This window comes from Lethenteron reissneri, chromosome 22, assembly GCF_015708825.2.
Source record: "Lethenteron reissneri isolate LAM-NWPU_2019-01 chromosome 22, ASM1570882v1, whole genome shotgun sequence".
Taxonomy (NCBI): Eukaryota; Metazoa; Chordata; class Hyperoartia; order Petromyzontiformes; family Petromyzontidae; genus Lethenteron; species Lethenteron reissneri.
The window spans coordinates 13021660-13038774 of record NC_083800.1 but is presented as its reverse complement, the minus strand read 5'-3'; the positions used below and the strand labels follow the sequence as shown (position 1 = coordinate 13038774).

Sequence of the window (17115 nt, the reverse complement as noted above, 5' to 3'; positions counted from 1 at the left end):
TTCAAATTCTTTATTCCCCACCCCTCAACTTGGTCACTAAGCTACTCAAAGAAGGGTTTAGTATGTGTGTACTTTGAACTTATTTCGCACCGTACGTAGCCAACCGTACAAATCGGAGGGTGTCTACCGATAGCTCTGTTTCCAGAACTGACTGCTGACATGCTGCGTGACCTTTGAACGTCATCCCGGCGTGTACTATTAACTGATGATATCGTTCCACATCTTGGCACACACATAACCCGTTCCCTAAGCTTGACCTAAAATGACATGTTCTCTCTGCGTGAATGGTTATGCACTCCGTGCTCTCTGGTTGTGTCGCGTGTTTGTTGGGTGTGATGTCTGACGTTCCACTCCCCACGTGCTGGGGGGAGCTTTTTAAAGAAGTGATTGGCTTTCGGAATTTAGGAACTCAATTGAGTTGCTGAAGAAACTTTGAATCTAGATTGGAAACTCATTTCTTTAAAACTGCTTTTTGCATTTAGTTGTTTTTGTCCTTCCCCCGCACCTCCGATTAGCACGGTTGGCTACATACGGTGTGAAAGAAGTTAAACGTACATGTATAATGCATACGAAGCTGCCAGCACGAAGCAGCGTGCGGCACAACCCAAAAACACGTTGGAGAGCCGTGCAATGCGACCTGGAAATCTACTCTTGTGTGCGCATTCACAGCCACGTTCACGTGCGTGCGTATCCGCGTGTGCGCGTCCGCGAACGCACGCGTGATCGCGCGCAGGCTGTTTGTGGACGAGTGTCGGCTGCAGGATGGTACCGTGCGTGCGCACCTGGAGCTGGACTTGGCGGTGCCGTCGCACGCGGGCATGAGGGTGGAGGTCCTGCCCTACGCGGCCGTGCTCGCCTCGCTGCAGGAAGCGTCCACTCAGCTGGCCGCGGGGCAGCGCGTGTGGATCAGCGACAAGTCCAGCTTCGCGCTCAATGCCATCGTTCCCAAGGTATCGCGTTATGCGAGCCTATGCATACGTACGTCATCGGAATGGAATCGGAAGAAAAAGGAATATAAAATAACTTTATCGGTACCGAGGCTCCCACAAGGCCATGCGGGAGGGTGTGTGGCACAGTTTGGCGCCCAATATCACAGAGTGCCGTTGCGCCGCTAAGGTTCTAGGCGTAATTACATTGTCTTTAAAAACAACGGCGCTACGCCTTTCTAAATAAAATTAACGCTAACCGCTTGCACGTTCCGGGATTCAGCAGTGAACGAGACACCCACTTTGCAACTTGTAGACGTCTCGGAACGGGAAAGGCTTAAGGATGATTTGGGTAACTCGCTTAATTGCGTTTCTACCCGTATATACGTGGTTAGTTGAACAGTTTCGGCTTTGGCGAATTGTACAAAGTTTACATTTACAAGACCCCCCAGCCCCGCTCACTTCCCAGCCCCGGCATTGTGCTTTACTCGGTGTTGAGTAGGCATTCCTCCCCCATTCCTCCTTCCCCACACCCCCACCCTCTTTATCCTCCCTGGCTCCTCCCCCCCCCCCCTCTCTTACTTATATATCGCCTCTTGTTACCAGCAGCCTCCTCTTGCCCGCTTCAGCAATTGTTTATTGCTGTGGTTCCACCTGATGACGGGCACTTGTGTTGCGCCCGAAACGTCGTGATTTAATTTATTTTATTTTCTACCCACGTGACTTTACTGAAAGAACCAAAGAGTACTGATCCCTGCAGTCACGAAAACTTCAAATCTAGAATTTACAAGAGGATTGTTTTGTTCTAAACCCAAAAACAAAAAAATGTCGCGTGGCCAGATGCCTTCCAAGCTCAGCATGGCACCATTGAGATCCTAGGGTCGAATAAAGGTGCCTTCCCTTCATTGAAGCAGTTTTATTAAGTCTTATAAGAATAATGATGACAACTTCTCCATCGCCGTAACGCGGCAAGCCCATTACAAGTGCACCGAAACGAGTTTCTTGTCACAGTCCACACACAAAACCGGTCTCGTCGTCAAAATTCGATTTTGAACTGTGCTTGGCGCTTTGCATGTGGGGTGGCATTCATCTACTCATGCGCCGCGTCTGCGCATCTCAGTCCCAGAGAATGCAGATGCCCTACACTCCAATCTGCCTGGCAAAGGCCGTCAAGAACAAGACCGAGGTGGAGGGCATGAGACGAGCTCACGTACGTCGCACAGCCACGCGGCGCCATCGCACGGCGGACGAACCAATAGGGGCTGCCATACTCGCGGCAGCGCTTGCATTTGTTCATTCTCTAATTGCCTACTTGCGCGTCGGATAGAATTGTAACGGTGTCATCTCGGCGAGTAAAATGAAAGCAGCTGGCAATATGTCGAGCCGTGCAGCATTGGTACATGTGCTTACACGTTCCTGCTGTACATCATTAAGGTAAATGTTTTGACTTGATGCCCTTCTGTGCAGTGGGGTGTCGTTGTACGATTTGTAAAAAAGTTTCGTTTTGTAATTGTTAAGTTCGCGAATGATTTGTTTGTTGTGGGCCGTTTTATCTTTTTTTTTAGCTTGGGGGGTGGGGGGGGGGCCTTTATTATCATTCAACAAAAGTAATTTACAATATCAGCTTTCACAAAATAACATTGGGTGTGTTGTGTAAGTAAAACCAGCCCGATTTGCACTGAATACATAGCCCAGGTTAAGGCGTTTATCATGATATCAATATTGTAAACGCTAATTAAAGAGCCAATAACACCTTTGTAAATAGAGGACCGCAGAGCTTGGGAGGGAATTTGGCACCGGCTCACGCGCATGGCTGCCGCCTCCCCACTCGTCCGTGGTTCCTCCTCTCTCCTCCGAGTCGTTAACTCGCTTCGAGATAACGCTCTGCGGCGCGTTACAGTTTGCAATTATAAAAAATATTATTAATCGTTACCAACATTAATGAACTACGATTTGAACTGTTTTTATTTTACCAGGTAAGGCCCACTGAGCTACACAGCTCTTTTTCAGAAGCGACCTGTCCATCACAAATGATAGCCCAATGAAGTAGCTTATCATGTGGACATTTATAGCAACCAAATACTCTAAAACGCACGTTGATCGTCAACGTGAAGGTAAAAACCGGACCCAGAGAGAAATTCATGCAAGCACGGGGTGAGAGACACACAAACTACAAATATACAGCAGGCATCAGGGTCGGGATTGAACCCGCAACCTCTTGTATACCAGGCGAGGTAGTTAACATCTCGCTACCACAGCATCCCAAAAAAATTATGTGCTGTCTCCTGTTTTGCAGGTGAAGGATGCCGTGGCCTTGTGCGAGTTCTTCTGTTGGCTGGAGAAAGAGGTGAATAAACTCTGCGTATGGCCCATGCTCAATCAATAAATCTTCATTTAATGCGCCAATATTATCCTGAATAAAGTAGGCATCGGTGCACATCACATCGGAACAGGAATGGTACAGGGGGCATGGAGCAACAGGAATGAAAAAAGAAACCTGTCACGACCTCAGTGGCTAACACCGACTGAGCAAAGTCAATTGCAACCGCGAGCAAAATAATGGCATCACAAGTGTGTCTGCTGCCAATGCATCGTCGAATCAACTGCCATCCTAGATTTGATGTTTGCGGACAATTCAGTGTAACATAATAATAACGCGTATGAATAAGAAGACCGATGACCACTTTCATGTGCTGCAAGTTATCAGGGTGGAATGACCAAAATCAAGAGAACGTAGCGGTGACTGGACCATTTTTCTGATATTGATTGGCAAAAAAATGTATCTTTACAATCCACAAATTGTTACGAATTAATTTTGAGATTGTTTGCAGGTTCCAAATGGCGGTGTCACTGAGGTGTCGGCTGCTGACAAGGCAGAGTTCTTCCGCAAGTAAGGGCATAGTTTGTGTTTAATATTAACTCTTTGCCATTCCGAGACAACTACAAGTTGCAGGGTGGGTGTCCCGTTCATCGCTGAATCTCGGAACACGCAAGCCGTTCAGCATTTATTTTATTTAGAGCCATAGCACCATTGTTTTTAAAGACGTTGAACTCACCGCAGAGAATTTTGGCGACCGCAGTCTATGGTAGATGGCGCTAAACTGTGCCACACGGCTTGCCGCATGGCCTTATGGGAGCCTTGGAACCGATAGTTATTTTATTTTACTTTTCTTCTGGTTCTGTTTAGATAATGTACATATCGGAAGAGAAACTGAATGGGAAAGTGTTAAGCTGTGTTTTCTACACACTCCTATTAATTCGAGGTTTATTCGGAGCCTAGAGCAGCCGCAGAGGCTCGCGGATGCGGTGAAGTGGCAGATTTTGAGGATTTCTGGTCAACATTCCACATCTGCTGATAAATGTAAGGCTCAGTTTTAAATGCAGGACTCTGCTTTAAATTTTTGTTTTAACTGTCTCTGAAAATACAGGCTCCTATCCTGTTTTTTCCCCATTTTGTCTCTCAAAAAGAGTAATAAGATTTTATCCATGTAAAAAAAATGTGACTATATGTAACGAATGCTGGTAAAGTATTGGGTATGTTTTATGATTGCCTTTCTTCACTCACGACTGCAAGTCTCTTGGTTTACTGGGAGCTAAGTGTCAATATTGCTACTCATTCCAGCAGTGGCATGGTTAAATACTGTGTACAGTGTCACGGTTTTTGTATTTTAAAGTTTTAAAATGTTATATGTATCTTTGTCCATCTCGCATCTCTTCCAAGGCAGCAAGATGACTTTGTGGAGCCCAGCTTTGCCACCATTTCAGGCTCTGGACCTAATGGGGCCATCATCCACTACAAGTACGCCCTCTCAAAGCTCTCGTGTTTCCGTTCGTTCCTTCGTTCAGTCCTTTCTCAGAGCAGTGCTTTAATTTTTATTCAATGGTTATTAAGTTCTGGGATATTCCTAGATTGGAAATTGCTTCAAGCTGATTTGGATCGGCTGCAGTCCTTCTGCATGCGATGGCAAAAAAGCCTTCTTGGCATCCGATGGTTCGACCTCGTCAGAAATGTCACAGTTGCATCTGCGACCGGTCTCCTAGCGTCCAAGAGCTCAGTTCGAGAGGGAGAGACGGTCGTGACTTTTTGGTCCACGTCCACCCGTCTCGATGCTCAAGCTCCAGCAGATTGCGCACTTCAGTGGGCGGTTGACGTTCCAAGTGAGAATTGCGACCCTCAAAGAAGTGGCGCCGCCCTCCACGTGGTCAGCCCCCGCCCCCCCCCCCCCCCCCCGTGATCCATGGATTAAACAAATCACTTGAGACACGCCGGTGTACGGCAGCCAAGAACAGTTTGGGCTAATGCTGTGGCAAGAGGCCGCACGTTTGGCGCCAACGGTCTTCGCTGACTGTGCATGATGAATGAATGAATGATATTCCGAGGCTTAGAAATGCCATTGACCGTCGGGTTGTAATATGGGAAAGGTGTTCTAATTAGATAAGTGCATATACGAGAGTTTCTGCATTCACGTCTGGCGAGACTGGGGTCACGTTGGATGTGGCAAATCCTGAATCCGAATCGGATACCGATGGGATCTGAGCCGCGTTTGGATCTGAATGGCGGAATGGTGTTGTAGGGTTTTATTTATATTTACCGATCTAGACTTGAGCTTACTAAGGAACATATTTTTCCCAGTCTGGTATAATAATTTCATTTTATCGAGCGTAATTCATGAAATTGCATCCCAAACACTGTACATAAATTAACCAGTTGCTTATAAGGATAATACAAAAACAAAACCCCACTACTTGGCAAATAAAGAACGAAAAAAAATGAATACATAAATAACGAGAAAAAAAATACACATTGTAAGACAAGAATAACAAACAAAATCTCAGAGAAAATAAATAAATTCGTTCGGTCTCCATACCCCAGACCACAATCCCAACATTTGCCAAACCTTCACAGGAGGGGTGGTGGAGTGGCCACAAAGTTATGAGCCAGTTGGACAATAACTTTTTCTAATATGGTATATCTAATCTGGTATATATGGTATATCTATTACTTTGTTTTCTTAAAAAATTAAAAATACAAAATCGTTTATACCTCTGTAACACGATGAGAACATAAATCCGAGAACACGGCACCAAAGTGAATTAGGATACCAATAAACAATGGGAGCAAATGCAAAAACATAATTGACTGACGTCATATATCAAGTGTTAGCTACGAGGAGAGAAAAATAAAACCAAGGCGCATGATAGTCAATTATACAAGTGGAAGAATTTTACACAGGCGTGTATAGCAAAGTATGTATATTCAACAGGGCAAAAACATTCTCAGGTGAGGATAATGTCCTAGCTTCCACACATAAGTAACACACTACCCATGCAGTGTGAAAAAAGGAAAGCTATTGGACCAGGTGAAATAACATTGGGACATCATCAAAGAAGTGCGACCACTTGACAAAACTTAGTAATTCATCCTCAGTCTTATGTTCAAAAGGGCAACTAAACTGGTCTGAAGCCTTACTGACTCGTTACCTACACTCCGATCGTACCCACATTGCCCACGCAGATCTGAGTCAATGCTTCTGCCACAGAATGGGCAGTCAAACCAGCTGCCGTGAGCGTGTGCCTGTGTATCCACTCGTGTGTGTGTGTGTGTGTGCTCATGCGTTTTTCAGACCATCCAAGGACTCGGACAGACCCCTTTCCACGAACGAAGTGTACCTTTGTGACTCAGGTGCTCAGTACAGGTGAGAATACCACGCTGTGACTCAATTGAGAATCGACACGCGTTTAGAGTATTTGGCTGCTATATATTTTCACATGATAAGCCACTTCTTTGGGCTATCATTTGTGATTGCCAGGTTTCTTCTTATAAAGAGCTGCATAGCTCAGTGGGCCTTAGCTGATAAAATAAAAAAAATATGTATAGTTTAGTTTAGTAATTATACATAATATGCCTCGAGGCTGGAGCAGTGGCGCCGTGGTTGGCGCACTATGCTGTAAATCCAGAGACATGGGTTTGATTTACATCCACGGATAACATCGGTGGATAGTGATATCTGAACTTGTCCTGGGAACCATCCCCTTCACCAACCCACACTGACCAGTGTGGTGAAGCATGGGGAGGCCTTACCCTCGTCTTTAAAACAGAGTCAATGCTCTTGTGTAGTTATAATGCCCCTTTTGTATGTAATTGCACGCCCTATATATTATCATCATTAATCGTAAAAATAATCTTATTTTACAGGGACGGAACAACCGATGTAACCAGGACTGTGCACTTTGGAACCCCCAGTGCCTATGAAAAGGTAGCGTTCCATCTATGCAGTCATCGAACTCTGAGTGGCTCAGTTACTCTTCATATTGCCGCAGTACCCCTTAGGATTGCCGCAGTACCCCTTAGGATTGCAGAACAGCGCTTACGTAAACAGGAGTGTTTAGGACAGTGCTTGGTTGGTCATGAATTATAGACGGCTCTTTTGGCAAGACCTTATACTTCTGCTATCGCACTGGGATTGCACATTGTACTTCACTCTTGTTAACGACCTGGTGAATACACAAGCCTCTTGCAGGCTTGTATTGCATGTTTAGAAACATGCCTCGAGATTATTTTGCTGCTATAAATTTCCACGTGATAGGCCAATTCCTTGAGCTATGATTTGTGGCCAGGTCGCTTCTGAAAGAGAAGCTAATAGCTCAGTGGGCCTTACCTGGTCAAATAAAAATAGTTATTTTTTATCGTTTTTTTTGTAAAGTGATTTGTTGACCTTTCCCAAACTTAGCACTCCTATCTTGTTTTTGTATTACTTGTTGTAACGTTCTGAGCCGACCCCTATTGGACATTGTGAAAAAGAGCTTTATAGCTCATCGAATTCCTCCGGTGCAAATAAACATTCTGCTTCTGATATTGGCGTTTTGAATAGTTGAGTGGCCGTGCCGGGGCAGTCATGCCGTAGAAGTGATTAAATTACAGTTTTCACTCGTACTGCTTCACTTGCCCACTAGGGCTACGTTTTCTTGTTTACCAATCAGTGCCATGTGTCAAATGTTGCGACGTAGTCATTTAACAAGTTTGAGCAAAGCATATTCACAGCAGGTGAAAGGAAAATGTGATAAACATTCAAGGGTGGCAAATAAACTGATTTCCACTTGCGTGCACACGTTCGTAACAAGGGTACACAATATGGTGCGTGTGATAATTTTGTTGCTTTTATTTACTGTAAACTATGAAATGCAGGCGGTGACACACTAAAACAGAAAAACACGACCAAGGAGTGCTGCATTTATTATTTTGTTTCACTTGAACTCAAAAACACATCGAACCAAAATATATTTCATCGTGTTGTGCTTTACCTTGTCAAGTTATATCAAAGCCTTGAACGGTTTTTAATATTTGTAATCCAACAACATTGAGCCACGGAGTGTAATGCAGACATAAATGTAAGAAGTCCCGAATGGGTTATCACTGCAGAAGCCACCCCTTGGCTCCCATCACTGTTTAGCGTTTTAAAATCTCGTCTTTTTAGGAAACCGTCCAAAATTGTATGAGTTGGTGATCCCATTCCAGCAGGGGAGGGGGCACTACTTTACATAAATCATGAGGGTCATGCCACCCCTGGTCCCCCCTGTGGCAATGCCTCTGCTGTGAGTGCGGCATCTGCAGTGGACGAGAAGACAGCCCGGTTGTCTTCATATTCTTAGGTGTTTTCGGTAAAGTCACGTAGGTAAAACATTAAAATTTATAAAAGTAAAATAAAATAAAAATCACGACGTTTCGGAGGCAACATGTCATCCTGGTACCAGTTATGTCCTGCCGAGCTAGCCAACGTCATCTTAACTTACTTGAATGTGTCACGAAATAAATTGTGTTTCTGACGATGAATGGGCATATAATAAGATGTTAGTTTTATTCGGCGTCGTTAAATACAAATTGCATCTCGCAATCGCTAAGGAACCACAGACAAGCTGGAAGGCAGCCAGGCGGTGAGTCGGTGCTACCAACAATTGCCAAAGTTCTGCAGTCCTCTCTATATATTAAGATGTTTTCAGCTAATGAATGAACGTTAATATATGTGGGTGGAAACTGGAGCACCCACAATACCTTGCTTATCTCGTCAAGGAGCATAAACCATCATGCAAACTCCGGTCATCCTCGCAGTGGCTTTTGGCTCGCCATCGAACAAAGACGGTCACTACATCGTGCGCTTTGAGATGCGCTTTTGCGGCCGTCTGGAACACTCTTCCTTCCGATATTAGAAAGCCACTGGAGCTATGCACTTTAAAATCATCTCGATTGAAAACTAATTTCTTTAGAACTGCTTTTTGGTGTTTAGTTTGTTGTCCTTCCACCCGCACCTCCGATTAGCACGGTCGGCTACGTACGGTGCAAATTAAGTTTAACATACATACATACAACAAACAGACATACACCCGGAGAAAAATGTACATGGGGGCAACAAAAATCCCATACAGAAGGGAAAGATGATATTTCACATTTTGCTGTGCCACCTTCTGGCAAGCCAGGGTGTGGCCCCACCTTGACATGCATGGGAAGGGAGTTTTGCAGCATTAGTGCGATCCAACCAATCCCTGCCTCCCCATTGCTGGATTACAGGCCACGTGCATCGCGACCACCGCGAGTGTGTGCCTGTGTGTAGCTCAAGACCTGCTTGCGCCGTGTGTTTTGATGGTGTTTTACAGGAGTGCTTTACCCGGGTGTTAAAAGGTTACATCGCGGTCAACACAGCAGTCTTCCCCATTGGCACCAAAGGTACGGACAACGATAAAGTTAATTCTAGATTTGAACGATCAAATCTTACTAATTGGCTGTGTCATGCAGCCAGAGTTTGGTGGTACATGTTGTTTACGTCGTTTATTGTGAAAATCCGTCACAGTTCCTATGATCACTGTTTCATTGCTTTCATGGCTTTATTTTTGTGATTTCGAAAAGTGTATTGGTTTAGCCATGTTTGTTGTAGTACAGAGTTATACTGATGGCCTTAATCTAAGTTGTCTTGTTGTTGTTGTTTGACTTGCATCCCACTGGGATTTTTGCACACAGCGTTGGTGTACGGTGTTTTTTATGCAATATTTTACTGTCTTTTCTTGGATTTTCTGTTTGCACTCAGTCACATATTCACTTAAAGATGTTTTTTTGTTCATGTTTTAGTTTTTTGTTTGTTGCGGTTGCACCCGATTCAAGAGCTGAATGGCTCACAGGGCTATACCTAATAAATGAACTTGAACTTGAACCCACCCCCCGTGTGTCATGGCGGCCTTCATAGGTGCTACTCGCTAACAGCACTTGCCCCAACAGTGTGTTAAGGCTACACGGGGTGTCTTTGTTTGCCTGTATAAAACAGAAGTGCAACATGGTTCGCATTGGAATTGCTGCAACGTCACTGTTAACAATACAATATCATATTTTGCACCACAATGATTATCACAATATAACTTTTTTTAATAGCTTTTCCACATTTTTATTGCATTGTCCACTGTGTAAGTAAAAACAAGATATGTCTTCTAATCTTGATAACTTTTACAATCCATGACGCAATGAATGCACATTCTGTCAGTTATACACAAAACAATTAAGTTATTACATAAAATGTATAATTTCCGTGTCATAAATGCAAGGCCGTAATTATAATATATATTGGGGGGGGGGCACACATCCCCCCCCAATATTCAAAGATGCTCAAAATGTCCCCCCCAATATATTGCTATAAAATAGATTCATGTTTATATGATTGTGGGTTATGAATGTACTTTATTAATCCCTAATCTCTACCATTACATACAATGAAACAAGAAAAGGTAAAAAAGAAAAAACAGCAATGTAATACAATACACTATTTGACATTATTGTAAAAAATAAATAAAAAGTCCATCCTATGTGTTAGTGAAGTTTTTAATATTTTAGGCAGGAAATTAGTTTTCAAATATGATTTTTTTTTGGGGGGGGGACCCCCAGACCCCCTGGAAGAATTTGGTCCCCCCCAATGTTGACTCCATAGCTACGGCCTTGCATAAATGACTCCGGGAAACGTTTTGCAAAGCAATCATTTAACGGGTAATATCTATTTATTTACAACTTCAATGATTTTGTTATTTCGTAGACAATTTGTTGGTAAATACGGTTTCTAAGAAAAAGAAAAATAGCAACGATAATCAGGATGTGATTGGCAATATTGCAAAAAAAACCCGCCCCGACGATACGATTATCGTGGCCCTCATGACGTCCGACATGCCATCGTATCACCGTATCACAGCAATCCCCCCCCCCCCCCCCCCCAGTCTCCACGGTGTGCAACGTGTTCATTGCCTCCACCTGCGCTTTGCGTAGGGCACCTGCTGGACACGCTGGCACGGATGGCGCTGTGGCAGGTGGGCCTGGAGTACCTGCACGGCACGGGCCACGGCGTGGGCTCCTTCCTCAACGTGCACGAGGGCCCGTGCGGCATCAGCTACAAGACCTTTGCAGACGAGCCCCTGGAAGCGAACATGATCATCACAGACGGTAACGCCGCTTGCGTGAACGACAGCGAGAGCATTGCTGGCTCACGAGGACCCGCCACCCCGAGCTGAAGGCTGTGGCCCTTCTGACTTCTTAGCGAAGGCTAAAAAAGGTGCTGCTGCACTGCAGCCATTCCTCGTATACACACAGCGGGTGAGCTGGAGCGGAATGCACTCCAGACAAAAGCAACTCGCATTGTTTACTCACGCTGTGTAGCGATAAACGTTTAGCGGTTGAGGTTTGTTTAATATTGAAGGTCGTGCCTCCACCACCCTCTGAGTTTTTGTATGGGGCCCCCTCATTTTAAAACGAGGTCACGCCCGCAGGATTGGTTCCATGCCCGTTGTTCACTCGTAGAAAGTCTGTGGCGTGTAACATCACTCATATTTGTTTTATAATTGCACTCTGTTTATTTTAAAGCGCATGCAACGTCATTCTAAAATTATAAAATATGCGATTTAATTTTAAATATGACCAACCTAGGGTCGGAGCAGTGGTGGTAACTTGAGTTTGCTTCCCAGAGATAATAAAAATAAAACTTACATTTTATATAGCAGTGTCATTCATGCCAACAGCATCCCACAACACTGTACATTATTCATATACAAGGACCAAATCCCATATATGCGTTCTAGACTTGAAGCTTTCGTGACTGCAAGGAATCATATTCTTAGGTGTTTTCGGTAAAGTCACGTAGGTAAAACATCAAAATTAATAAAAATAATAAAATAAAATAAAGATCACGACGTTTCGGAGGCAACACAAGTCTCCGTCATCAGGTGGGACAGTCACAGCCAGATCAGCTGCATCAAGTGAGGCAATGATTCAAGATGTAATCCCTTAAAAGCGAGTTGAGGGGGGAGGAGAGGGGGGGGGCTCATCAGAATGTGGTAGCCAATGAATGGAAAGTATCGGGAGAGAGGGGCCAAAAAAAGGGTGGGCGACGGCGTGGAAGCTATTGTGCGCAAGCGACACACTGCTGCCCACGCCAACGCACAGTGCGAAAGAAGCCAAACACACACACCAAGCAAATGAAAACCATACTACTACCAATCAAACTACAAAAATAAGCAAATAAAGATATGGCACCAAAACTAAAAGTACAAACAAAAGTTAGGTCTACACATCCCAGACCACAATCCCAACTTCCTTGCTTGGTTGGGAAGAGACGGATAACATTCTTGGCGAGCAGCATCTGAACCAGACCTAGGCCTCCCCTTTACTAACCCCAACTGACCAGCGTGGTAAAAACTGTACTAAACTTAAACTTTTTATGTTACCAGGTAAGGTCCACAGCTGTACAGCTCTATTTCAGAAGCGACCTGGCTATCACAAATGAAAGCTCAACGAAGTGGCTGATCATGTGAAAATTGACAGCAGCCAAATACTCTCAACGAATGTTGTTTATAAATGTGGAGGAATAAAAAAACAGAGAACCTAGAGAAAAATCCACGCGACCACAGGGCGATCATGCAAACTCCAAATATACAGGGGTTGGGATCGAACCCCACGACCTACTGCACACCAGGCGAGGTAGTTAACATTTTGCCACTGTGGTGCCCTGGTCAAATAACCTCTATGATGGACACAGCATGGAGAGACCTTGATCCAACAGTGCGCTGACAAAGCTTTACATTTTATTTTTGATCACATTTTTAAACCTTAGGAAAATCACATTTTTTTTAGCAATCAACTGAGTTAAATCTACATGGCTACACATTTCTATTATATATGAATGTCTGATGGCATTGATGAAAATAGTTATCCATTTGGAGTCTGTTGGTCACCGCCTCCCTCTTCCTATGCCCACAGAACCAGGCTTCTATGAGGAGGGTGCCTTTGGGATTCGCATTGAAAATGTTCTCCTGGTGATCCCAGCCAAGACTCGGGTACGTACAGCGAGCTTGTGCACTTTCTCATATTGACTCCATCGTCGCTTGGCTTGGAGAGAGGGCATCGTGAACGGGGTCATTCAAGGCAGCTCTTTACTACACACACGTGAAATTCACCCACAATCTTACGTGGCTTTTAAACACATTTCTCAGTTCATGATGGATAGGACCGTAATTGTACATTTTATGGCAAATGTATAAATGAAAGCTTTACATTATCGTCAAGGTTTTTGCGTGCGTATATGGTGTTCCTATTGACCATTAAGTAACATGAGTTTCACCCCAATTGTAACACGGTACAAATTGATTGTATAGTGCAGGGGTCTGCAACCTGTGGTTCCGGAGCCACATGCGGCTCTTTAAGGATTGTTTCATGACGTTATGTATTAAGGACCACCATCTCTTATTCCCACACAGTGTATGGCAGCTCTTTAAGTATTGAGTTTTTTTTACCGAATTCGAAAAAAAATAGCTCTCATTATTTTGGTTGCTGACCCCAGGTGTAGAGTGTCAACTTTAACTGCATCTTAAAACGCTGTACAAAATAGGTGGAAATTCACATGACAGGCAATCCGCAAAGCGAGGGGGTTTTCTTGGAAATGCATTTGCGTTGCAGGCGACAGGGGCAAGAAAGTGAGATGGTGGTATGGTCGGGAGAGGTTAAAGGCATTTCAGAGACGGTTTATCAACTGTGGAGAAGAGGAGATTCTTGATCCTGGATTTGAACCACGGGAGGGATCTGAACAGTGCCGAGGTTTGGGAAGGAAACTCCAGGCCACCGAAGTGGTGGCAGAGAAGGAATGACCTCCACTTGAGTGGTTATTTTTATAGTTAAACCTTGGGTGCTGAAGCAGAGAGAATGCGAAGGAGAGCAAAACAAAGTGAATGGGCAGAAGTTGGCAAGAATTATTCTATGGAGAAATTTTAAGAAAATTAGGGCATTTTGTAAACAGGATGGTATAGGGTCTTGTAAGAGGGAACCTTTAAAGTCAGCCGTTGATGTTCAAGCTTCCTTCTTAGAGGTTTAATTTATTTTATGAAGATAAATCCCAACACATTTGTAAAAACGCTGCCTGAAATGTTTTCATATATAACAGGCATAATTTTTGACAATGGCCCTTCTTTATAGCACTTATTTATTATGTTTTTTCTTTTCAGGCAGTGTTATTTACAAGTGTAAGGAGTTTTGTTATTTGTGCTTTTGTGCATCACTGCCAACGCAGCATCGCCAACTAATTTGTGAAATTATGGGATCTTCCAGAAGTAGGAAGCAATGAAAAGGCATGGTGACATTAATGACGACATCTTGACCTTGCCATGGCTCAAAAATGATCTGTAATACAAATTTCAGAAATTACTGTTTCTTTCTGGAATCATAATCCTGGGTGTTCCTCATGAGACAGTTTGTGTCTCAACAAACCTTCATCTGGGCCTGCACGGACGTGTGTATGTTGAACTTCTTTCGCACTGTACGTGGCCAACCGTGCTAATCGGAGGTGCAAAGTTTGAGCCTTCCTTCATATACCGATTTTTCATCCCAAACCACATTTAGCTTAAATTGTTCCAACAGTTTGTGCAAGATCTGACTAGGTATGAAATAGCAAGCATTGTCTTGTATTGATGGATTGCAGAACATTTGGCATGGTCTCGTATCATTGTGTAAACCTAGTTCCTGGGCATACCTGAGTTCTGATAGTAACAAAAAATAAGACATTTTAATAATGGCCATTGTTGTACAGTGGATTGCAGTTTAACTGTGTGTTTTCTACAGTACAACTTCAAGGACCGAGGCTCACTGACCTTTGAGCCACTGACCCTGGTACCAATTCAGCTCAAGATGATTGAGAGATCGTTGCTTACAGAGAGTGAGGTGAGGTTCTCACTGTCAATCGGCACACCAGAAGTATTCATCGCACAGCACTCTCACATGTGTTAATGTGGAAACAGAGAAACGGACTTCTGGTTATATATGCTTTTGCCCATAATGCTGCACAGCAACGCATGCTGAGTTTGTGCGAGATGTTGCTTTATGATAATAGGGTTTTTCCCCTTTTTTCTGACGACAAAACTGAAACCTTTTTACAAGGAATCATGTGTGCATTAAACACAATACTTGTGGTCAAAATGCAAACAAAAAACACACTATGATAATGTATGCGAACAATGATGTTTGGGATTCTGAGTCTGTTTCACTTTCTAAATCACATCTTAAAACTCACCTTTCTATAAAGGCTTTCCCTGCAACTTAACATTTAAAAAAACAATTTTGTTGCCTGATTGGTTAACTCTGGAATTATTATTATTATTCGCTTTTATCAGTTCCTCATTTTATTGGAATTTCAAGAGTTATCAGCTTTCTATTTTGCTTAGATTTAATCTGTACTTGTGAGTGTTGTTTTATATTTATGTACAGTTCTTTGAGATACTTCGATAAAATAGAGGTTATTATTACGTTATGATCAGCCACATCACGCTGGGCGGGGCTCTCCAGAGGGGGGAGTGGTTTCCTGCCTTCGGGAGGTAGAATGTCCAGGTGCCATTTTTAAAAAGACTCAGAATCAGGCTCAAGTAATTGACCACAAAGTAATCTGGTATAGGTCATAGTGGATAAAGTGTTTTACGTGACCAATCGTGCCGGTTCGAATGAATACCCTTCAGGATTGTTACGCCCTTAAGTGTTCTGCTTGTAGCTTTGGCCAATTTGTGCCTCCACTCGACTCGGCTCGTGTTCTATTGTAAACGGTGATGTTTCTACCGTTGTGTCCACAGATCTCCTGGGTGAACAAGTACCACGAACACTGCCAGGAGGTGGTAGGGGCTGAGCTGAAGAAGCAGGGCCGAGAGGATGCCTTAAAATGGTTACTTAAAGAGACAAAGCCTTTTTAAATTTCACTCGAGGCTTATAAAAAAAACACCCATCTTGGAAAATCGTCTAATCCAGCAGGCAGTGAGTCATCCCAACCAATATATTTTCAACCAGATTTTTAAATATTGCTGACCAAGCTAATAAATCAGCCAGCCATGCAGAATAGCCACTCTCTCTTGGCCAGAAAAATAAACATCAAGAAACCTGCACGTTATGAGTGGAAAGTCCTTTAAAGAGTGGCTGTGAGTCATCGTAACCAGCTAGCATGTCAGCTCACCGATCAAAAATCAAGCCAGGTAACCAACTTACAATCCAGACATTCAAGGATGTAACCTGACACTCAGATGGTTATCGAGTCATAAATCCAAGTGGCAACAGTCTTGTGCCAAATGAAAACCAAAAATGACCTTGATGTATGCTCCACTTTACCCCTGAAATAAAGTTTGAATGTGAACTTTTTACGAATATATAACAATCCTTACATTGGTTGTACTGTGGCAAGTTGGAATAAATGATTTATTAATCTTTGATCACTTTTGTCTCTTTAGCATCTGAGTGTTGCAACCATAAGATGAATAATGGTCTGTCATGGTATAAAAACAGCCTCGTAGTAAAATTGGATGATGTAATCACATGGAGGTGTGTGTGTAAAAGAGCTGACAAGTATTCTGAACATTAGGATAATGCATTCAAAACTGAATGCAGTTTTTACAAATATGCATATTTCATTAGTATTTTTCAGTTACTGTTTTGTTATGTAATTTATTTGTATTGTTCTTTAAAGAAGGGTGATTTTGTTTTTCTTTTTTAATGCGTACTGTATACACGCACTGTATTTAATATACAAAAACACCACAGATGCGCTTCTGCGGCCATCTAGAACGCTCTGATATTAGGAAGCCACTGGAGCTCAGCACTTTTAAATCGAGATTGAAAACTAATTTATTTAGAACTGCGTTTTGTGTT

General features: G+C 43.3%; 1 protein-coding gene across 1 annotated transcript in view; it reads left to right on the top strand.

Annotated features, from left to right (window-relative positions):
* The window catches only part of LOC133345655 (xaa-Pro aminopeptidase 1-like), a 33494-nt gene extending 16815 nt beyond the window's left edge, over positions 1-16679 (top strand). Inside the window, 12 exon segments of the mRNA XM_061556613.1 lie at positions 734-950; positions 2047-2136; positions 3223-3273; positions 3758-3816; positions 4648-4725; positions 6551-6622; positions 7123-7183; positions 9576-9645; positions 11221-11394; positions 13204-13280; positions 15055-15153; positions 16053-16679. Of these exon segments, the coding sequence (XP_061412597.1) occupies positions 734-950; positions 2047-2136; positions 3223-3273; positions 3758-3816; positions 4648-4725; positions 6551-6622; positions 7123-7183; positions 9576-9645; positions 11221-11394; positions 13204-13280; positions 15055-15153; positions 16053-16169 (1165 nt within the window). The 3' untranslated portion in view covers positions 16170-16679.
* The last annotated feature ends 436 nt before the right edge of the window (positions 16680-17115 follow it).